Raw genomic sequence first — 24,058 nt, 5'->3', positions numbered from 1 at the left:
GTGCAGCTCAGAGCTGGGCAGAAGCAGGCGGGGAACCTTGGCTTCCTCCATCGCTGGAGCAAGCAAGCCTCCTGTTCGCTTCAGCTGCCTGGCTGCCAGCCGCCATCTTGGTTGGCAGTTAATTTTCATATCGCTCTGATTAGCCAATGGGAAGTGTGTCAGAGGTATGGTTAATTACCATGTTTCTCCATTATTAGATAGGATGTATAGTGATATATGTTCTATTTAACAGATTATATTTAATGATCCTATACTGTGATCTATGTACAAGTTACAAATAGTTACAAATGTTTTTGGCTTTACACATTTATTTAGGGTTTCTTAGCAGGATGACTTGGGTATATTTCATAGACATCAAGTTAAATCTGAGGTCTGAGGAAGAATGGTTGTTTTGCCTCTGTCAGCTGTGAAATTACTTCTCAACATATTTCCCAAAGTGCCTTTCTTCATGTTATATCCCTGGTGGCATCTAGCCCTGTTGACTACATGGATCATCTCAGACTCTTGAAATTGGTAGGAGTGGAAGGGGATATAGAGAGGAGAAGGGATGGAAGAGGAGGGAGAAGTGGAGGAGGGGTATTTCAATGTCAAAGCCAGCCCACCCCAAATTGATTAATGAATGTTTCCTCATTGCTCACTATCGAGTCAGCTAGCCCTGTCTCATGTAGCTGATATAGAAGAACACAATATCTGGCTTATGGAGCTATTCCTTGTTTGTGTCAGAAAAATATAGCAGTTAAGGAAAAGCATTAACAAGACCAAAATGACTAGTTTGACATCAGAAAATAAAATCACCAACGAGGCTATAAAATGTGGTAATGAATAGAAAATCTACATCCTACAAATTGACCTTTCTCCCTTGATGATTGTAAATCAGTTTCCTCTCATAAAACTGCCCAGCGAATAAAAGCTGCAGTTTAATAACCTTAGCCATCAACAGCAGCCAGCACTTCTTTTGACTGCTCTCAAATGCTTTATTCAAAGCTATCATAGGGTTCAGATGCTTTATTTGAAACTATCATTGAGTTCAGGGACACAGTGGCCCATCACAAGCTTTCTCCCCAAAAGCAGGAAATGATGAATTTTTCCCCAAAGACTCGGCCTGCATGAATGGCTAAGCCTTTGGAAGCAATTCCTCTAAAAACAATCACTATTTCTAATTCTTCCTTACAATATAAGAAAAAGGATATGAGGGATGAAAAATCTTTTCTCTATTCTTGAAGGTTCTTTCGCCTAGTCCAGTGGTCAGCAAACCGCGGCTCATGAGCCACCTGCAGCTCTTTGGCCCCTTGAGTGTGGCTCTTCCACAAAATACCACATGTGGGCGCGCACATACAGTGCAATTGAAACTTCATGGCCCATGCGCAGAAGTCGGTTTTTGGCCTGGGCAAGTCTATTTTGAAGAAGTGGCGTTAGAAGAAGTGGGGGGTGTCGGTCGGTCGGGCGACACTAGACGCAGCACAGGAGAGGCGCCAAATATCAACAGTACTTAAAGTATATAGGTAGGTTAATAACAATGTACCTACCTATATAGTTTAAATTTAAAAATTTTAGCTCTCAAAAGAAATTTCAACCATTGTACTGTTGATATTTGGCTCTGTTGACTAATGAGTTTGCCGACCACTGGCCTAGTCTAATAATTAAATCTATATGACATAGGCTAACAGGAGAAAAGCAAGTTTCATTATATATGTACATATGAAACCCCACATGCATGAGAGGTTCTGTGTCAGACCGGGAAAATGAGGTGTATATGACACTCTGAGCTGAAGATGAGATAAGGCACCTTGGGGGCTTCAGAGGGAAGGAAGGTCATTTTCAGGATGAAAAGAAGAACAGGTGTTCAGTAATTTGAAGTTTGCCCTGCCCACTAGTTTGGTCATAGAAGGTTATTTCTGGTGATCGCTCTTATTATAGGCAAGGCCCCTGATTTAAATTCTTCAAGGAAGATATAAAAGTTTCTCAGGAGTTAGAGTCTCAATTGCCTTCAACTCAAAGGAATTCACATGCCAAAGTAGCACATCTTGGGGAGGCCTGTTCTGAATCCCTTCGAGAGAAATAAGGCTGCCCAATACTTGTGGCAAGAATGAAAGATGATTCACATGCTGCAATCATGTGGTGATTTCTCTCCCCTCTTGGCCACATTTTTAAATATAACATCTTGTCTTCGGATGAAGCTTTTCATTTAAGAAATTCAAGCATCTTCCTGAAATGATATTTTGTCATTCTTCATGAGAGACTTCCTAAAAATCAATAATGTTTATAATGTGACGATAATAATTTAATAAATCATGAAAATATGATGAGTTCATTGCATGTTATGAAGATCAAGTTTATCTCTAACCTCAACAAAGGCTCAGGCTGGAGAAATTCTTTAATAGATGTGTATCAGGGACTGTCACTCACTACCCCAGGACCTTTCCCACACGAGAGATGAGTTTTGGTTCTCAACACTGGCAGAGCACTCGTAACTCACCCTTTAATGATGTCCCTGTTTTGACCACTGGGCATTTTATGCGTTTGAACACTGGGCATTTTATGTTTGTTTTGCATTTGAGGAAAATAAAACAGAGTAAAACTGTTCTCTCTGCCAAGGACTAGAGAGAAGAGATATAAAAACATGAAACACAAATTCATTTCCCACTGTTTGGCCATCATTTGCTCCCTTAATTACTCAGTGGTATCAGGATTTTTTAAAATATGTAGCCATAAATCCTTTCATCTGTTTGCTTAAAAAATAATAACAGAATCACATAGTGTATTTAAAGTTGTTAAACATTATGCAGGTAAAGCATAGGATCTTCAACCCAAACTTAGACACTGAAAACGAAAGTGGAACAACGCGTCACTGGCAGGTACAGTCTCTTGGAAGCGCCATAAAAATTTTCTTTTAAAAAAAGTGAGGTTAAGACAACATTACTTTAAAACTCAGCAATTTCCCACAAAACTTCTCAAAACTAATTTTAGTTTGGTCTCCTTTTATTTATTTGCTTTTTTTCCTTAAAAAACTCCCTTAGATACTATCCTTTCCCCAGCCCTTTGCTCAATTTAATTGTTTTAAATAATCCTCAGTGCTGTCTCAAGTTTCAGCTCAGCTATGACTTATGAATCAATTATGTGTGCTTTCTAGTGTGCAAAGAAAGCTTGAAGGCCAGCCAGGCAAGTCCCACGCTGTAGGTACAGTATTTAGCACTTCTCTGTCTACCGAGTGAGGACCAACATTTCACAGATTTTGTTAAGCCTATTGGAAGATTTTAAATATTAACATAATATTTAAAGAATATTATGGTGATCCTACATGATAATTAGCTGCGATTTGCTTTGCCATTCTTAATGAAATTAAAATGGGATATATTTTTTCTTTCCTATGGTACCTTCTCCAGTCTGCTTTTAGTTACTTTTTCCCTACCAGAGCACCTTGGCACTTTATGCTGTATTCAGCATTCATATACTCTCTTTTCCAAAGCACTTGAGCAACAAACTACATGATGAGCCCCATTTGTGGGTGAGGGGGAATTATATGGCCTTTTTTATCATTATTCCCATTAGAAGTGAACATTTTCCTGCACTCAGGATGCTACTGGAAAAGGAGAAAGCTTACTTAGATGAAATGGGTCCCTGCTGCTACAACATTAAGCTGCTGGAACTTACGCAAATTAAAATATTTTAGCATCCCAGAGTCTCTCTTACCAAAAGTAAAAGTGCAACTCTTGCAAGAGGGAGCAGCGCCGGTGGCTTTATCACCCCGCCTTCCAGGCCCCCCAGTTGGATGATGAAGCGCAGAAGCACTGGAGGAGGCACTCATTGCCAAGAATTCCGGGGAGATGCATAAATGCAGCGACATTGTGCTTGAGGCCTCCTCCGCTATTTCATTTCCATTCTGATCGCCCTCGATTCCAATGGTTTACTGGTTCCTCACAAGAATTCCATTTCCCGCGGCAATTTCAGCCCAAGGATGCCTCCTTTGTGATGGCATTTAAGGTGGGGAAAATGGTTCCACTTGTGATTTTATAAACCGAAATACGATCTAAAATCAAATGGCCGCTTTGTGGTGTCTGGATGCTGTTGGGCTTCTAATTATGAAAGGTTTATAAAAATAAAATTTCACAGGTTGTCTAAACTTTGAATAGATATAATTTCAACCTAAGGACCCTGCGTGAGTTATTAAGAACAGAGGGATTATTTATAAAATGGTTCCACTTGTGATTTTATAAACCGAAATACGATCTAAAATCAAATGGCCGCTTTGTGGTGTCTGGATGCTGTTGGGCTTCTAATTATGAAAGGTTTATAAAAATAAAATTTCACAGGTTGCCTAAACTTTGAATAGATATCATTTCAACCTAAGGACCCTGCGTGAGTTATTAAAAACAGAGGGATTATTTATTTATTTACTTATTTTGCCCTCTTTGAAGGCATGGAAAATAAAACAGGGTGTACTAATACAAAATGGAATAAATGTTGTGGCACCACTGAGTTCAACCACAGTTAGTTTAAATGCTTGCCGTGGATAGTCTTGTGAAGAAAAAAACACACTTAATATTTTCTTTGGCTGAAGGTTAGAAAATGCCGGTTGTGATTTATTTTTAAAAATAGCCAATGTGTTAGTAATAATCACCTACAGTTAAGATCATACTGTTTTTTATATTCAAATTGTGAGAGCTGAGATACCATTGGTTGGGTTGCCAGCAATGGACACCCAGGTGTCCCTAGACATCCCCAAAAGGCTTCTACCCCACACTCACATACTCGTGTCAGACGCCGTACCCACCCTGTGACCTGGGATATGCTTCTTCTGCTTGTGTTCCCGCTTGCTTTGGTCTCTTGCCTGAGACACCACTGAGGAAGTCACACCACCATACCCCCCAAAAAGAGCAACACCTTCTAGCTCATGGTGCTGCCTCTGGAGAAACCAGTCCTCAAAGTGCCAGGACTTCTCAGTCCTGGGTAAACTCAGACAGGATCTCCTGCCTGCGGGCCATACGCCCTCACTTGAGCACAAATGACCTCTGTTTATATAAAGCACCAGTTTGCCAGACATGGGAGTGAACCACAATGGAAGATCTTTCAGCCTCATTTAAGGCTTAAGATGACTGCTTCCTTGGCCGAAGTTTGACTGAAACTCCTGAGAAATCCAAGTCAGATTGCTCCCCAAACCACACTCAAGTTCCTGACACACACAAACTGTGAAAGATAAAAATGTTTATTATTGTTTTAAGCCACGCCATTGTAGGGTGATTTGTCATATATCAATAGATAACTAATATAGCTGTTTCTGCTTAACAGTCCTTCATCAGCAACATTTAGCCTACCTTTAAGGGACATGGTTATGTCAAGTGGCCCATTTGAAGCTTAAAAATTAGGAAAGCTTGTGCATCAAAGGACACTATCAACAGGTTCCAACAGAGTGAAAACACAATTCACAAAATGGAAAATGTTATTTGCAAATAATATATCTGATAAAAGGTTAATACCCACGAAATTTAAAGTATTCCTACATTCAATAACAACAACAACAAAAACACCTGATTTTAAAATGCGGAAAGGATTTGGAATAAAAGTTATACAAATGGTTAATCAGCACATGAAAAGACCCTAAATATCAGTAATCATTAGGGAAATACAAAACAAACTCATTATGAGATACCATTTCAGACACATTAAGATGGCTATTATTTAAAAAAAATAAAAAAGAAAACCTGGAAACCCTTGTACATGGTGAAAATGTTAAATGATGCAGCTGCTGTAGAAAATAGTATGGAAATTCCTCAGAAAAATTAAAATTCAGCAATTTCACTTCTGGGTATATACAAACAAAAAAATGAAAGCAGGAATTCAAACAGATATTTATACTCACACTAGAGGCCCAATGCATGAAGATTCATGCAAGAATGGGCCTTCCTTCCCCTGGCTGCCAGCACTGCCTTCACTCCAGCCTGGAGCCACCTTTCTGCCTTCCTTCAGGCCCAGAGCCACCTTTCTGCCTTCCCTCACTGCCCAGAGGCCCTGAGAGGCTGGGGTGGTTCAGAAGGCCTGTGTCGTTGCCATCGTGATGATGCAAGTGTTCCACCCCACCCCCAGCTGCTCAGCGCCTGCATATGCAAATTAACCCGCCATCTTTGTTGGGTTGATTTGCATACTCACTCCTGATTGGCTTGTGGGAAACATGAAGGTGCAGTCAATTTGCATCTCTCTCTTTTATTAGTGTAGATGTCAAATAGTCAAAATATAGAAGCAAACCAACTGTCCATTGACAGATTATTGGATAAGTAAAATAAGATGTATACATATAATGGATTATTACTCAGCAATGAAAAGGAAGAAACTTCTAATAGATACTACAAAATGGATGAACCTTGAACACATTATGCTAAATGGAATAAGCTGGTCACAAAAGGACAAATACTGTATGATTCCACTTATATGAGATATCTAGATTGGTCAAATCTATAGAGACAGAAAGTAGAATGGTGGCTTCCAGGGACTAAGGGAAGGGGGTCTGGGCTGTTAGTGTTTAATGGGTCTGGAGTTCCAATTTAGGAAGACATCTTCATCCTTTTCATCACAAGCACTTTCCTCCTTTATGGCAATAAATAAGTCCTCACTAGGTTTCTGGCCCCAAATTGACAGTCTCTCAACTGGCAGCAATGTAGACATTCTCAGGGTCAGTCATTTCTTCTAGAAATTCTATTTGAATTTCACTTCCAGCATTATCCCTTTTTGATTTTTTGCTTCTCTTTCATCTTTGTTGCCCAATTCTGCCTTTTCAGTTATCTTTTTTTTGTTAAATGTCATGTGGGTTTATCAATGATGGTTTCACTAATGTATACATATGTCAAAATGCACCAAATTGTACACTATAAATATGAGCAGTTTATTGTTTATTATTATTCCTCAAAAAGCTATTTTTAAAATTAGGCTTAAATGCACTTTTAAATAAGGTATGTAGTTAAATCATTTGGCTACATTAAATACAATCAAACATACTACCATAAATATCAAAAGTATTTGGCCAAAAAATATAATAGAGATATAATTAAATTACATCAAGACAGCCAAAAGCATGTAATCACTTGCAAACAGCTTATACAGCCTTCAGGAAGAAGAGAGAGGAAATTGCCTGTCGGAGCAGGCTCCCTGTTTAGTACTGGATTAGCCATCTCTCTTTATGCTGAAGGCTTCCCATGGACTTCAAAGAAGTCTTTAGATCAGAGAAGAATAGTGCAAGGCTGAATAATTGTAGTGAGATGGAGGTTCTCCTAAAGAGATTCTCTTTTGAGATGTATCCATGATGACATTATCATACTATCAATGATGGGAGGGCTTTGGGGTGGGACTCTGGAGCTAGTAAAGTACTCTTAGGCTTCAAAGAAGAGAGAAGAAATGCATTTAAATCAAAGCAGAATTTTGAAAGTCAGGGGAGAGTGATGCAATTCCTTGCTGGAGGAGTGACTGTGACAAATAAATTCTTTCTGTGTGAGATTGGCTTTGCTAGCTATGAGCAATATCTGGGTGGAATGCTCCAGACCAAAAAAAGGGGGGGGGGAAGGATAGCTGAAGAAAGAGAAATCTATTACTAAATCCGCCATAATACAATAGCTTAATATTGACACAAGCACAGTGTGGGGATTGGGGTCACGCCAGTGCGCATGCAGTGATTGCACCCTGCAGAGAGAAGGCAAGATGGCCCAGGTAATACACGTGCAGGGGACAACCTCATCGCCCAAGAAACAATCAACTCCCAGATAAAATGCTGAGAAACTGAATGAGGATTGTGTTTTTGAAATAATCAAACAGTAGGATCTAAAATGTTGCTGGCAAAAAAAATAATTAGTGGATGATTTATGCGGTTTCATGAACCAGCAGGTGTAATGGAACTATCTATTTTCCTCCTGCTGCACAATAAAGATGATCAGTCAGAGCTGGAAATCTGTTCCTAGGCACTGAAGTAGACATGTGACTTAATGTTCCTGGCAAAATATCCATTCAAAGACCTGATGATTATGAGAATTAAGGAAAAATTTAGTGTTGAGTAGTGCAGAGCAAACAGAGCTTGAATTCTAAAGACTTCTAATATAAAGCTGAATGTGTTAAATTGTGTTAATAAATATTTGGGCAACACAAAGAAAGGAGAGTTTAATATCAGTTTCGGTTCATACATATTTGTGATATGCATGAAAGCACAGAAGGGTGATATAAAAATAGATGATGTTATCAATGTCTTATGCATAAAAGGTGCTCAGAATAACAGTTTTTATTTCATTTATGATTTCAAAAGTATGACGGTCTGCTGCTTTTAAAAAATAGAGAAATCCTTCATTTGCTTTCTATACAAAAAAAAAATGTATTCTTCAGCCCCAGCACCTATCTTTCTCAAACTTCCATGACTTCCATGCTGCGAATAACCCTAGCAGGTCAAAATTTCCTGGATCCATCTTGAATGGGATTGTGCCCTCTCCTCCAATCTCCTTTGTCCACATACACTCAGGGCCTGAGTGGAATCCAGCCCAGATGTGCAGAGACAGAAAGCCTTCACCTTATTTTCAGACTGATGTGAACAGTAAGCCCTACATTGTCCCCTCTAGCCATGCTGAGCCCTGGCCTCCAGCTCACTTAGCACTGCTGTTATCTTAAACGATACGGCTGCTTCCCTGCTTGCTTCACTGATAGGAGGCCAGCAGGGTCCCACCGGGGAGCAACAGAAAAGCAGTGGGATTGGGGGCAGCAGATTTAGATCAACTGTGTGTTATAGCCAACTTCTCTGCAGAGCGCTTGAAACTTCCCTGGAATATTTTCCACAGAAGAAAATATTCACTATGTATTGGCAACAGCAACAAAATATGCCAGATTCTACATATACAGTCAAACACATTCATGGAGCACACATTCTATCCATTTTATGGATATCGGAAATAGGGTTGCCAGGTTTAGCAAACAAAAATATAGGACACCCAGCTAAATTTGAATTTCAGATAAGCAAATAATTTTTTCAGGATAAGTATGTGCCATGTGTTAAAAGATCAACTGAGGCATATTTAAAATGTTTAAAGTTTATTTAAACTTTAAAGTTAAGTAAAGAAAAGAAATTATTTGCTTGGCTACGCCTACTTGGCTGTTTGTGATTGGTTGTCATGAGTGTGTTGATTTTGAGACATTTGCAGGCTTAGATTTTGGATTGTGTAGATATGCCGCCATGGTATTAGCCACCTCCATCTAGAGGCCTGCTTGCTTAATTGATTTAACACAGAGGATAGTAATACATGTATTAATTATACTTATAGTTAATAATTATTTGTTGTTCATTGGAAATTCAACTTTGACTTTGTGCCCCACATTTTATCTGGCAACTCTAATTGGGAGTACTAAGGAGAGAGTTTCAGAGTGGTGGCAATTAGAGGAACAGGAGGGAGAAGGGCATTGAAGCAGCAGAAACTATGGTTAAAGAAACACAGTCCAGGAACCCTCAGGGGCTGTCTGACTGATGGCTTAGGCCCTCTCCTCACTCAGTCCCGATTGGCCAGACCCTAGCAGCAAGCTAACCTACCGGTCGAAACATCTTCCCCCTGATGGTCAGTGCACATCATAGTGAGTAGTTGAGCGGCCTTAGCATATCATTAGCATATTGCACTTTGATTGGTTGAACGGACGACCAGACACTTAGAATATTAGTCTTTTATTATATAGGATTTTTACCACCTCTAGCAAGAGATATTATTGGGATGTCTCAGTTGCATGATTCTTTAAATGTGTACACAGCTATGAATGTTTAAGTGAAGAATATAGCTTTGCCCCTACCCTGTTGCCTCCATATATTTGAATGTGTGTATATGTGTTCCTATGTAAAGATGCCAGTGAACTCAAATGTGTATATGACTATGCTATTTCCTGGAGTGGATGACTTTATTCTATAATTAAGAAAAGACACAGGAAACTCTTCTTGTAACTGCTTGTAATATTTCTCAGCTGTGGTTCCAATGTTCTCCCAAAAACAAAATGCTGATTCATGATAACAGTGGCAAATTAACATAGTGTATTGGGGGTTTTTTATATATGTGTGTGTGTGTTTTCATTTATCTTTATTGTTGAAAGTTTTACATAATCCCCCCTTTTCTCCCTTTGACCCCTTCCACCCCACATCTTCCTCCCCCCAAGCCTTCACCACATAATTGTCTGTGTCCATGGGTTATGCATATAAGTTCTTTTGTTAATCTCTCCTTACCCATCCACACCCACCCACACCTTCCCTCTGAGATTTGTCAATCTGTTCCATGCTTCTATGTCTCTAAATCTATTTTGGTTGGGTCAAATGACAGTTCCATATTTAATTTTTTTTAGTAAAATCCATACTGTTTTTCACAGTGGCTGCACCAGTTTGCATTCCCACCAGCAGTGTACTAGGGTTCCCTTTTTTTCATATCCTTGCCAGCATTTGTCATTTGTTGATTTGTTGATGGTAGCCATTCTGACAGGTGTGAGGTGATGCCTCATTGGCATTTTAACTTGCATCTCTCTGATGATGAGTGACTTTGAGCATTTTTTCAGGTCCTTTGGCCATTTGTATGTCTATTTAGGTCCTTTGCCCATTTTTTAAATTGGATTCTTTGTCTTACTTTTGTTAAGTTGTATGAATTCCTTATATATCTTAGAAATTACCCCTTATTAGATGTATCATTGCCAAATATGTTCTCCCATTCAGTTGGCTTCCTTTTTATTTTATTTGTGGTTAGTTTTTTTGTGCAGAAGTATTGTTATTTCCAGAATAATGACTTCAGAATGATATTATTTGGCCATTCACATGGACAGTGTATAAGCAGGGGAGTGGGAAGTGTTATAGATAAGGCAATGCCAATGGGATGGTAGGCAGCACAACAATGGCAAATAATTCATTGAAGAACAAGTCATACTTTTGATGCAGGAATATTAGAAAAAAAAGGGACACAGAGACAACCAAGAAATCAGAATAGTCTTTATAGCATTGTCTCTTTTCTGCATCTTGCTGTATTAATTGAGCCCCACTTTGTGACCACCATTGGTCATAACTAACCAAGGAATCCATGAGGGGGCGAGGAGGTCAGATTGGGGAGAGGCCCAAGGAGATGCTGAATGTGGGGTTGGCAGGACAGAACAAGAAAAGTAAATGATCCCATTAGGAATAAAATATTTGAAGACTGTGTCTCCAAATCCAGCAGACCCCTGGACATAGTTCCAGGCCTTAATCAGAATTTTGTAGCAATTTTTAAGATAAAGTGATTTTCCTAAATGTCACTAGTTTTGTTTGTTTTTGTTAATCCTCACCCAAGGATATTTTTCCATTGACTTTTTAGAGAGAGTGGAAGAGAGAGGGAAAGACAGAGAGAAACATCAATGTCAGAGAAACACATAGATTTGTTGCCTCCAGCACACACACCCTGGGGCCCGGGCTGGGGAAGAGTCTGCAACCATGGTAAGTGCCCTTGACCGGAATCAAACCAGGGACTCTTTGGTCCACAGGCCAACGCTCTATCCACTGAGCCAAACCAGCTAGCACAAAATATCACTGGTTTTTACTTTACTTTTACACGTGTCGGGATCTTCTTAAAGTTCCCAGCTATTCTGTTCATTTTATCTTCTAATGCAAATGAAAACCTGGAAAGGGTCAATGTTCACACCAACTGGATACTTAAGTGAAGGAATTTGAACACAAAACAAAGAGAACCATAGCCTATGGGACACCAGCCTCTGAAACTGTGCTGCAAGCTGGAGGCATGAGACCTCATCTCTTCAAGACAATGCGGTTGCTTTCTCTGCCACGTAGCATCAGAGAGCTGAAGGAATGGCAGAGAGCATCTCATCTCAGCTAACGCCCTTCCCACAGACACAGGAACAGCGCAGTTCAGCTGCGGCCAAGCCCGGTACCCAGGCTCTCTGATTACTATTCATAATACCTACTGTGTGCCAGGTACTATTCTGAGCACTTTACAGGTTACTTTATTTAATCCTATGACCACTCCCATGATGTAGGTGCAGCTCACTCTGTGTACTTTCTTTAAGTGAGGAATCTGAGGCCTGGAGTCAAATAACTCGCTCAATCTCAAAACTGACCAAAGGGCTGAGCTTCTTACCCTGAATGCACACACACTCCTGCCCCTACACGGGGTGCTTATCCTCCCCCCCAACCTTCCTTCACCCCAGTGAAGAAGAGTAGGTACTTGGCGCTTCCCTTCGCCCGGCTTCATTGTGCAGTAATTTACTAGATTCTGCCTGGCATCCTGTCACACATAGAACGTATCATCAGAACACCTGGCCTTGCATTGAGCGATGCTGCCTTCTCTCTGTAGTGGTTATCAGCTTGTTTGTCCTTTTTCTAAGCAAAATCTCTGACTGTTCCTTGAAATGCTTTAAGCAAAGTGATGCCTAAGAGAAACTTCATTATCTCCAGTTTCACCTGCCTTCATTCTATGTGAAAAATAAAGAATTTTTATAATTATGAAGTAACGGGAGGGATGAGAAAGTTGATACAATTGTAAACTGAATTTTTACTGGCTCCGATGAATTATCTGATTGGCAACTGACCCCCATGCCAGAGCGGGAATGTATGCAAAGCCTTGGGCTAATCACATCACCCCCCATGCAGTTTTGAAAACGCGTTGTTAATAAGCCACCAACAGGAGCTGCCTGAGGCTGTATGATTTCTTTCCCTTTTCTCTCTTCAACTTCTAGTGCAACTGAGCTCAGCCTTTGAGTGCATAGACCAATAAATGACCATCTTTTCTGCTGCACAGAACCTGAAGCGGGTGGCGGAGACCTGGATGGACGAATTTGCCGAGTACATTTACCAGCGCCGGCCGGAGTACAGGCACCTCTCCACGGGGGACATCTCCGCCCAGAAGGAGTTGCGCAAACAGCTCAAGTGCAAGGACTTCAAGTGGTTCATGGCGGCTGTGGCCTGGGATGTGCCCAAGTACTACCCTCCCGTGGAGCCCCCACCTGCTGCCTGGGGAGAGGTGAGGAGTGCCTGTGCGAACCCTGCTCTTGCTTTAGTGCATCCTTCTCTCCCAGCCTCAGGAGGTGGGAGGGGCTGCTGAAACCCTCACTCCTTTGCCCAGCAGGAAAGTCACATTAGCTTAAGTCACCTTGGCTAGAGGAATATTCAACCTTTTTTAAAAATATATATTTTATTGATTTTTTTACAGAGAGGACGGGAGAGGGATAGAGAGCTAGAAACATCCATGAGAGAGAAACATCAATCAGCTGCCTCCTGCACACTCCCCACTGGGAGTGTGCACAACCAAGGTATATGCCCTTGACCAGAATCGAACCCAGGACCCTTCAGTCTACAGGCCAATGCTCTATCCACTGAGCCAAACCGGTTAGGGCAATGTTCAACCTTTTTAGAAATTGTGAAGGGTGAGCATTCAGCCCTCAGCCCCTATAGCTCCACCTAAAAATTCTTGGCCACTGTTGACCCCCCAAGTGAATTTTTCATATACCTGAAAAATATTTTTATTTGAGGTTAGTGAGATGACCATGAGAGCCTGTAGAGAATGAACATGCCTGTCATGCTCTTGCATCAATAAGGGTGACCTGATGTCCGTGATAACATCCCTCACAGTCCCCCAGGCTCAGCCTTGCTCCCGTGTGTATAAGCAAGGACAGATGACAGAAGGGCTTGGCTTTTTTCCTACCCCGCTGTGCTCTGCAGAATCGTGAGGAAATGCATTTCCCTTACACCGGCACTGTGACATGCGCGGGAGCCCCGTTTGTTCCTTAAATAAGCACTAACCTTTCCTCCTCCGAACGCTTTAAATATCCATCTTTGGGCATAAAAGGGCTATTGTGCTGGTTCACTTCTGTTCCATCCTGTGACTATAGCCTTTTCCCCATAGAATAGAGTGTGTCAAGCAAGAACTGACATTGGATAGGGTGGACTTATCCCAGCAGCCTAATCTGCTGTTAGCAGAAGGTTATGGGGGAAGTGCGGGCTGGCCGCGATGCTTTCCGAAGGCAGGAGTTGACTGTTGCACACGAACCTTTTCAGCACCACCCTTGGTGGTTTGGTGGTGTGGGGAGGGCATGCCTTTGTCTGGTTAATGTCTGTGGCTTGGTCGAGCTCTGAAACAGGTGGCTGGGGCATCGTAGGAGAGGCGCCGGTACTGTGGAGTGTCCCAGCTCCTGTAGAAAATGTATTCAGCAAGTTATGTGTGTGTTGTTTGTTTGGCTGAGAGGGTCCAGAAAGATGTCATTCTTTACCTGTCAGATCTCCGGACATGAATGAGTGGAGGCCATCTCCACATGCTCCATCTCCTACTTTTTTTATAATATATTTTTATTGATTTCAGAGAGGAGGGGAGAGATAGAAACACCAATGATGAGAGAGAATCATTGATTGGCTGCCTCCTGCACACCTCACACTGGGGATTGAGCCTGCAACCCAGGCATGTGTCCTGACACTCAACCACTAACCCACGCCGGTTGGGCTTTTGTATGTGCACGTGGCCCTGATACTGGCTGCTTAAATCAGTTAGTAATTTGGCCTAATCCTTTGCATCTTAAACATTTCATTAGAGTTTCCCTGGAACATTAGTAATATTAATCTGCCGGTATTCATTTAGCTATTTATCGTGGGCTTAATTTACAACAGTGGAAATTGAAAGTACGCTCTAGAAAGAACTTTCTTAAGCTAATGCATCATAAGACATAGGAATTTGTTACCCAGTAAGCAGCTGAGTTCCTTCCTAGAGCTTTATGGTTAAAGTCACGCCTGTCATCTTTCTGTGATAATTTAAATGCAGTCCTGCCTTAGTGACCAAGAAATACTCCTGAAGACTTCACAGTATTATTGTGTGATTTGCAGCTGCATTTAACTTTCATCAATCTTTGCTCCACTTGATATAGAAACAAAAATGTTTATTCCTACCTGTTTACTACTTCAAACTGCACGCAGTTGGCCACATTTTCCCACATTACATGACTAAACTATAACGGGTATTTCTGAAGCACCGTGCTTGGAAATAGATTCAAGCTCCCATTGAGGTTCTAGAAAAGACACAACTTCCCAGGAATAATCAAAATAAGACCCCATCTTAGGGCCAAGTAGGCTATGCCAGAGTATTTTTACCCATTACTCTAGACTGCCGCACACCTTTTACAAGGCTTGTGTGGCCGGAGGGACATTTGCATTCCTCATTCCTGGTCTAAACAATCAGACATTGAGAAGATCAGATTTTTTCTCTTAACAAGATGGCAAATTTCTTTCCTCAGTGCTTCAGAACAGCAAACAAAGAAAGGACATACTTAGGTTAAAGGAAAGAAGAAAATAGGGGTCTAGGTCAAGGACCATCGTGTTCAGTGGCATTTGTGTAGTGAAGGCATGCTGCAGAGCAAGAATGAAGAGTGAAGGTAGGGTTTGGAGGGAGGCAGAAAGAAAGGAAATGAACAAGTGACAAGGGTTTTCGCTGATAAATCGTTTTGAAAAATATCTATTTTCTAAGCAAAATAGATCCCTAAGAGTGAATGTAATACATATGCCTTTAATTCAGGAGGTAAGTGAAGCGTTTGAAATGCAGCTTAATCTAAATGAAATAATGAAAAAGAAAGAATGTTTCCTAACTATACACTGGGTAATTACACCTTCTGTTTAATTGTGGACAAAAATTACTAAATGATCTCTGACAAAATTTCTTTCACTTTTTTTTTACGCTTGTGTTTTCTTTTCCCTTTGAGAGGGCTTGTAAAAATAATAATTGTTTTATTTTTTAATAAATCTACAGAAAAGTTGCAAAGATAGTGCCGAAAGTTCGCATATACCCTTCACCTCACTTCTTCTAATGTCAACATCATGTGTTTGTACCTTGGAACTAACATTGTTAAAATACGATTACCTAAAGCACAGACTTTATTCGGATTTCACCAAGGTTAAATGTTTTTACTAATGCCTATTTTCTATTCCAGGACCCACTCTAGTCTATGAGAGGGTTGTTTAATTTCCTATAAGCTTTAATTGTTAGAATGGGCAAAGCTCCTAAATAAATGTCAATTGCTGTTTTAGTAAGAAAGTGAGAAAGGAAATGCAGGCTGCGGGGGTTTTTTTGAAGCAGTTAGAGGAAAGAACCACAAATGCCAACAAAGTAAACCTAAGAATTCTTTACGGGAGACCTGTGCCAAGAAGGGGGAAGCTCGCCGTTTTGTGCACTTGCGCTTGGAACAATTTTCCACCAGCTTTTCTGTGCCAGCCTGATTCTGGGTAAACAGAGAAGTGCTTAGGCAATTTTTGGCTCTGGTGGTTGAAACCCAGTTTGTAAAGGATATGTTACAGACCTTAAACACCCTATAAGCTGCTACTCATTTCCCTGACAAATTCAGTCGCATTGTTGTACTTGTCTTCTAACTTATCTTTCTGCTTTTGCCCTTTCCCCCTTCTGTTTATTCTCAACATAGTCCACTTAAAATGGAGATCAGGCCCCTCCTCCATTCAAAACCTTTCAGTAGCTACCATCTCTCTAAGGGTAAGAACCAAAGTCCTTATCTGTACCATGAATGATTTGACTCCTGTTGTGGCCGCTCCAGCCTCTTCTCTTACGTTTCACCCCCAACTTACTTTTCTCTAGGTACTCTGGCCTTCTCACTATTCTTCCACCTGGCCAGGCACTATCCTGCCCCAGGGCCTTTGCACTTGCTATTCCTTCTGCTTTGAATCTTCCAGCCTCAGAAATCTTATGTCTCCTTTCCTCACTTCCTTCAGGTTCTTACTCAAAAAATCATCTTCTTAGTAATGCCTTCTGTGGTCACCCTACGTATTTTTTGCAACAATTCACAAACACATGGATTCTCATGCTTACACACATCCCATCCCCCTTCCCTGCTTTGTTTTCTCCTCAGCATCCATCACTATATAACAAGGTATCTAATGTGTGTGTGTGGGTGTGTGTGGGGGGGGTGGGGGTGGGGTGTATAGTATTTCTCATCTATCTGCCCCACTAGAAAACACAGGGATTTTGTTGATTTTTGGAGTTATGACTGCTAGAAAAAGTGTTGGGCATGTAGGAAGTGCTCAAAATATATTTGTTGAATGAATAAATGAATGGAGGACCCTGGCTCCCTATTCACTGCTCTGCCCACACGCTTTCAAAGGGCAAGCACACTGAGCACTCACTGGCTTTACCAACCCCTCCTTGGCTGCACGAAGTCCACCTCATGGGGAAGCTTGGCCGCCAGGAAGACAGTTTGTGTAATGCATTTTGGGTAATTCATTCTGATGGACTGTCAGATCTGTGGTCCACATGATAGTCAAACAAGATATGGAATGCTCTCTTTGGACATCCTAAGGAGAAAAGAAGGAACACCCAAAGTGAGAATTTTCTTACCTGGCAATTTCCAAACTCTGTCAGCTTCCTACTTAAAAGGCAAGAAGACATTAAAGCCATATCTGGTGAAGTAGTTCTCCCCAGAACTCATTCCATCCTCCAGTGCGCAGAGGCAGTGGGTAGAGTGGGGAGGATACGGGCCCAGAGAGAATAAATACATTTGAGCTGTGTAATAAGTCCAACATCCCTCAGTGCTGTTCAGATAGAAGCAATATGCTTTTTCATGGAGCTGTGTTGGGTAGGGTAAGGACAGATTTAAAGTGGAAAACTCTTCTTAAATCATGCACATATGGAGTGTCCTTTTTTGTGTCACGATGCTAAATGAAAGAAACAGAATCTCCTATTTTTTTTCTCCTTCGTACCCCTTCCCTCCTTAGAATTCATGAATTTGCTAAAGTCATTTATAGTACTCCTTTATAGTCCAAAAAAGAGACTTCTGCAGAATCTCAACTATCATGTGTAAGAGCGAATAAAAGTAGTAAAATAGACAAACATGTCTCTTCCAACCAGCACCATAAATTCCTTTAAGAAGCGTCTGCTTACTGTCCTCAATGTGCCAATCTTGGCCCCTCCGCTTGTCATCTTGCGATTGTGCAAAACTTCTTTTAAAATCTTTATTTTAAAAACTCATCTCAATACCTAACTGCTTCAGCTGCTATTTAAATTCCTTCCTCAAGATGAATGTCACCTTGAGTTATGGAACATTCACAGAGCTAGGCACCCTACATAATCCCTGGTCTCTTCCTCTACTTTGGGCAGCTCTTGACTTCTTCCCATTGCTTCCTTTCTCCTAATGTACTCGCAGAACACCGGCTTTTCCAGTTTCTCCCTATCAGCTGACATGAAAGGAAGTGCCACACTAGGAGCTGCGTTATTTGAAAGACCATCAGAGGATGTGATGTTGTCTTTTTCAAACAAATGATGTGTAAGTGCTGCTGCTGTAAAGGCCAGAGCCTTCTGCACAAGGAGTGAGGTTCTCCCACATTCTCTTGGGAGAGTCATGGCCAGCTTCCCACCTTCCCCTGCAACCTAGTCTGACAACAAGGAAAGGCACAAAGTCAGATTGTCCTACTACTCCCCCGGCAACTCTGCAGGGACCTTCCTTGCCATTCGAGCCAGATCTTTAAATTAAGCAGTCATTCAGAGACGCTTTGCCATTCTCTGAGGGTATTAGAGTTGACTTGATCCGTCATTTATTTTCTCAGGCAGAAGCAATGCCCGAGGGCTATGCTAATTCATCTCTCTGGCGCTCAACAACGAGGTTGAGAAAAATGTAAAAACAAATAAAGAATCATATTGTCCTTTCAGATCTTACTCTGTGCTTTCTGAGTTGTCAACAATTGAGACAGTTGAAGACAAACTTAAGTATCTATGATAAATATAGTTTTAGTTCCATATTCTCAGCTGAGTAAATTGGACATCTTCCCTACAGTGGCCATTTGACCCAAGTCATGATGGAATCAGAGCTAACAGATTTATTTTTCTTCTCTTATATGCCAAACAAAACTCTGTCTTTTCAATTTATTTTGTTCTTTCTTAAAATATATGTATTCATATTGACATATATTCACACACATAAGTATATGCCTTTTGGGGTCCATATGACAGAAATATAAATATTTCTCTCTTTTCTGCATCGAGCGCTACTAGAGAGTGATCTGGTTCCTGAGTAGGGGTGGCTGGGGTCTGAGAAAATGAAAGAAAGAGACAGACACAGAGATAGAAGGAGAAAGCTGGGGCCGGGTGACCCAGAGCCAATACAGTGAGTTTATTTTATACAGCAAAATACCAGGAAGTTTTACTAAAGCCCAAGACAAAGGAGATTATGTGTATTTTTGTGACTTCTTTGTAATCATCACTTCTGGGTGGGCCCAGATAATCATGTCTGTTCCTGGTGATTGGCTGGATTCGATAATGAAACCCACCCCCTGGCGCCTGAGCTGAAGGTCAGGCTGACAACACAAAATATCTGTATTCATATTGGCAAGGTATGTTTCCACGGCATGGCTCTGCCGGACACCGCTGGATTCAGATGACAATCAGGTCAGGGGCCTTTCCCAGGCGCTCTCTACAAGGAGTCAATTAAATTTTAACTGTATGTTAGCCTAATTATGAATTCATCTTAACGTTTAAGTTTCACTGACAATTGATACCTTTCTACTTCCAAGAAAGCTACAAAATTAATAGAATTTGAGGATCCTTCAATTATCTCTGTGGCCTCAGAGAGATGGCATTGATGAAACAAACTCAGTAGAATTTTTCCGGTCATGGACATAAGAATCATGTCCACCTTACCCATTCTTTAACAAAGTGCCTGTAAGACTGCCCTCAGCTTGCCATAAAAATCCAGTGACCACCCACAGGTGGGGAACAAGAATCAGCACAGCAAAAATAAATAAATAAATAAATAAATAAGAGAGATTTTTAGGGTCCTGGAATAAAAGTTAGAAAATACTGGGAATCAGTTCTAAGTGAGCAAGACTGGTCCCAGTTTGCATTATTGGCCTTGGAATTTGGTTTTAATCCCTCACAGGCAGGCAATAGTTAAATGCAAAAGCCAATGTTCCCCTAAGTGTCCTTGTAATGTCCTGAGCTGCTCTGTTAGTAGTTAGTGGGTCCTGACTGGCCCTGTTCCAAACTCTGGGAAGTATAGTGACTCAGCTGCTGAACAATAAGCAGTCCCTTACATTCATAGTACACACGTTTTGGGCAACCTTAAGGTCATCCGTCAGAATTAGAGTTTGAGAGCAACTTGGAACTTAACTATCTCTGTTTGGGTTTGGGACATGCCAAATAAGCACGCCCGTGTTCCCCTGCAGCCTCCACAGCTAAATTCTTCCTCTACAATTAATTTTCTTACAATTATATCTTCTTTTTTATCCATTCAGTTAGATTTCTTCCTGTTAAATTTGAGATCTAGGAGATAACTTTGACCAGCTTAGATTTCCAGAGTTCTTTTTGTCTAATCAACAACCCAGTGGTATTTGGCTAAGATCTTTCCCTTTTTATGGTGTCATAGCTCTTTCTATTGAGCCTCCACTGCCTGTTAGTCAATTTCTAAATTAAGATGGCCTGTCCTTTAGGCCCATTACACAGAATATCATAGCAAGATAATCTCAGGAGGAGCTTAACTTTCCAGACCAATCTCTAAAACAAGAAAGGCAGATTACTTTTCTGGTCTTGTTCTAGATCCCAGTCATCCAGAACCAATGATACACATTCATACCTATGCTTTCTTGCCTATGCTTTCTTGTCTGAGTTGCATACACGTTTCCAGCAGATAGTTTTGTTCCAGATTCTACCATTCAAATGCTGCTGTTCTACTGGAAATAATACAAATCCACATGGTGTGATGCCAGAAATAAGGAGCTACGTTTTCCACAATATCTTTGCTTGAAAATATACCGAGATTGAGATAGCACTTCACACCTGTCAGAATGGCTGCCATCTGTAAATCAACAAAAACAAGTGTTGGCGAGGATATGGAAAAAACAGAACCCTAGTCACTGCTGGTGGGAATGCAGACTGGTGCAGCCACTGTGGACAACAGTATGGAGTTTCCTCAAAAAATTACAAATGGAACTGTCTTATGACCCAGAAATTTCACTTCTGGAAATTTATCAAAAGAAAAAAAAAGCTGTGGTACATTTACACAATGGAATACTAATCTGCTATAAAAAGCAAGAAAATTTCACCCTTTTTGATAGCTTGGATGGACCTGGAGAACATTATAGTAAGTGAAATAAGCCAGTCAGAGAAAGACAAGTACCATATGATTTCACTCATAGGTGGAATTTAATGAACAAACTGAACTACCAAGCAAAAAAGAGACAGACACATAGGGAGAGAGCAGGCAGACAACTCTGGTTGGGGGGAGGGTACTAGAGGGGTGGAGGGATTGAGTAAAAAAAAAAAGAAGAAGAAAGAGAGACATGGACATCAGTGTGGTGTTTGCAGAGGGCAGAGGGGTGGGTGGAGATGGAAGAATGCATAAAGGAAATAAATACTCATGGAAAAAATAAAATAATTAATTCAGATTGTCCAATAAAGCAAATCTAACTCTCTGCTGTATATGAGACACATCTGAATCAAAATGACACAGAAACATTAAAGCAGTGGTTCTCAACCTTCCTAATGCCGCGACCCTTTAATACAGTTCCTCATGTTGTAGTGACCCCAACCATAAAATTATTTTCGTTGCTACTTCATAACTGTAATTTTGCTACTGTTATGAATCATAATGTAAATATCTGATATGCAGGATGTATTTTCATTGTTACAAATTGAACATAATTAAAGCATAGTGATTAATCACAAAAACAATATGTAATTATATATGTGTTTTCTGATGGTCTTAGGTGACCCCTGTGAAAGGATCGTTCGACCCCCAAAGGGGTCATGACCCACAGGTTGAGAACCGCTGCATTAAAGGATTAAAGAATAAGCACAGATATACCAGGCAAATCCAAATAATAAAAAAGCAGAGGTTGAGATTTTAATATGAAACCAGGTAGAATGAGGTTTTTAAAAAAGCTTAAAAGGTTTTTTTAAAGGTCAAAAAAAATTACCTTGTAGTGACTCAAGACCGCAATCTCTAGAAAAACAACTTTCAAAGGTAGAAACTGCTGGAAATGCAAGGAGAAACTGACAAAAACACACCAGTAATAGGACAGCTTAGCATAGTTCTCTCCATGCAAGAAATAATGGGTGGACCAAAATTAATGCAGCTGTGTATACTAACCTAAACCCTGTGATCAATAATGGAGATCTAATAAGCCTATTTAACTCTGATAATTTTTTTCAATTTACTTTCCTTTCAAGTACACAGATTTAAAAGTAGGTTAATGTTATAAAGAAATAAAGTTTGCTGCATATATAAAAAGAGACCCAAATAGAAAATCAACAAAATAAGCACCCTATATTCTTACATTTGAATTGTAAATGTCAATGTGATTCAACTTTTTTCTAAAACTACTACCAATTTTCTAGCTTTGTCCACTGAAAAGGCCTAGTAGAAACATTTTCAATCCCATCTCAGTGAGCACACCTGGTGCTCAACTGTGGTGTCTAAATAGGATTCTCCACTAAATGGAACTAAGGCTCCTTGTAGAATGTGTGATTTCAGGTGTGGGGCAGTAGATATAGAAAATGAGCTGGGACATTTTGTTGCTCTAGAAAACAAGGAAGGAAAGGAAGCTGTCAGAGGCTGGCGGAGATCGTGTCAAAAGGACCTGGGAAGAGGTTCCCACTTGCCATAGATGGGACAAATCTCTCTCTCTCTCTCCCCCTTCGTCTCCCTCTCTCTCTAAAGGTTGGAACATTGGTTACTAATTGTCCAGAAAGCTTTCTCAATTTTCAAAATGAGAAAATGACCCAATTAATTTAAATGTACTATATAGAGATTCATAATGATGCTTTTAAAGCTCAAGAGATAAAAGAAAGAGAATAAAAACCACTGTACACCATTGGCAGTTGCTAGGATACCAATTAATTTCTCTGAAAACTGGCATTTTAAAAGAAATTATTTTCTGTATAATATACATTTTAAGGTATCCAAAGAGTCCTAGTGCTTGAAAGTTTTTAACAGAGATTCTGAGATAAGGAATTCAAAGAGAAAGAATTAGAAAAATCACTATTTTTCAACTCCTCGTGCACTAACTGCTCATCACTGGAAGGTAAAAGCATTAGATGAACTGGGGATGAAAAACAATAAAATTATCAATCTGTACTGTCATCTGAACCCACTGATCAATTTCAGCATCATTAAAAATGAATCATACAGCCATTGTGATATGATGCAATGTGAAGGCATTTTAGACAAGCTGGAAAATTGAAAACCATCCTTGAAATACCTTTTTTTTAAAAAAGACAGAAAAAAAAACCTAAATCTAAATTTAAGCCTTTAAATCTAACTTTAGTCTACAGGAAATTCAGGGAATAGAAGATAAAGTTAAACACCTCAAGCTAAGTCTAGAATTTAAGAACCTGCCGAAACCGGTTTGGCTCAGTGGATGGAGCGTCGGCCTGCGGACTGAAGGGTCCCAGGTTTGATTCCGGGCAAGGGCATGTGCCTGGGTTGCGGGCACATTCCCAGTGGGGAGTGTGCAGGAGGCAGCTGATCGATGTTTCTCTCCCATTGATGTTTCTGACTTTCTGTCTCTCTCCCTTCCTCTCTGTAAAAAATCAATAAAATATATTTTTTTAAAAAAAGAACCTAAGTACATGGCAGGGAGAGAAGAGGAGGAGGGGGGCTACTCTAAATTATGAGATATTCACAAGGCTCTGTGGAGCTTAACAACCAAACACAATGAAATAGAACTTGTTTGGATCTTGAATAGAATACTAACTAAAAAGAAACATTTTTAGGCAATTGAAGGGTATTTGAATATGGACTAGGTATTAGATAATACTAAGTGGTTGTGGCTAATTTGTGGATATATGAGAAAATGTTCTCTTCCTCGTCTCCCCTCCTCCCGCGCCCCCCCCCCTCGCTTCTCTCTCTCTCTCTCCCTCTCTATTTCTTTCTCCTGGAGAAGTTTACTAACTATTTAGGGATGAAATGACATGATGTGTGTGAATTGCTTTAAAATTCTCCAACAAAATATAAAATAGGAGATTGGGAAGGAGAAAATAGATGAACAAAATGTTGATGGTTTCAAAAACAGGTGTTTTGAGCATAGACATTTTCATAATAAATAGTTTTTTTTCAAATGCAT

The 24,058-nt window shown here is 40.4% G+C and overlaps 1 protein-coding gene across 1 annotated transcript in view; it reads left to right on the top strand.

Moving 5' to 3' along the window:
* The window catches only part of GALNTL6 (polypeptide N-acetylgalactosaminyltransferase-like 6), a 987,982-nt gene that overhangs the window by 905,672 nt on the left and 58,252 nt on the right, over positions 1-24,058 (top strand). Inside the window, exon 10 of the mRNA XM_006770738.2 lies at positions 12,762-12,983. Within this exon, the coding sequence (XP_006770801.1) occupies positions 12,762-12,983 (222 nt within the window). The remainder of the gene's footprint in view (positions 1-12,761; positions 12,984-24,058) is intronic.

Source organism: Myotis davidii, unplaced genomic scaffold (genome assembly GCF_000327345.1).
Source record: "Myotis davidii unplaced genomic scaffold, ASM32734v1 scaffold404, whole genome shotgun sequence".
Lineage (NCBI taxonomy): Eukaryota > Metazoa > Chordata > Mammalia > Chiroptera > Vespertilionidae > Myotis > Myotis davidii.
The sequence above is the reverse complement of the archived record's forward strand: the minus strand, read 5'-3'. Positions and strand labels throughout refer to the sequence as shown.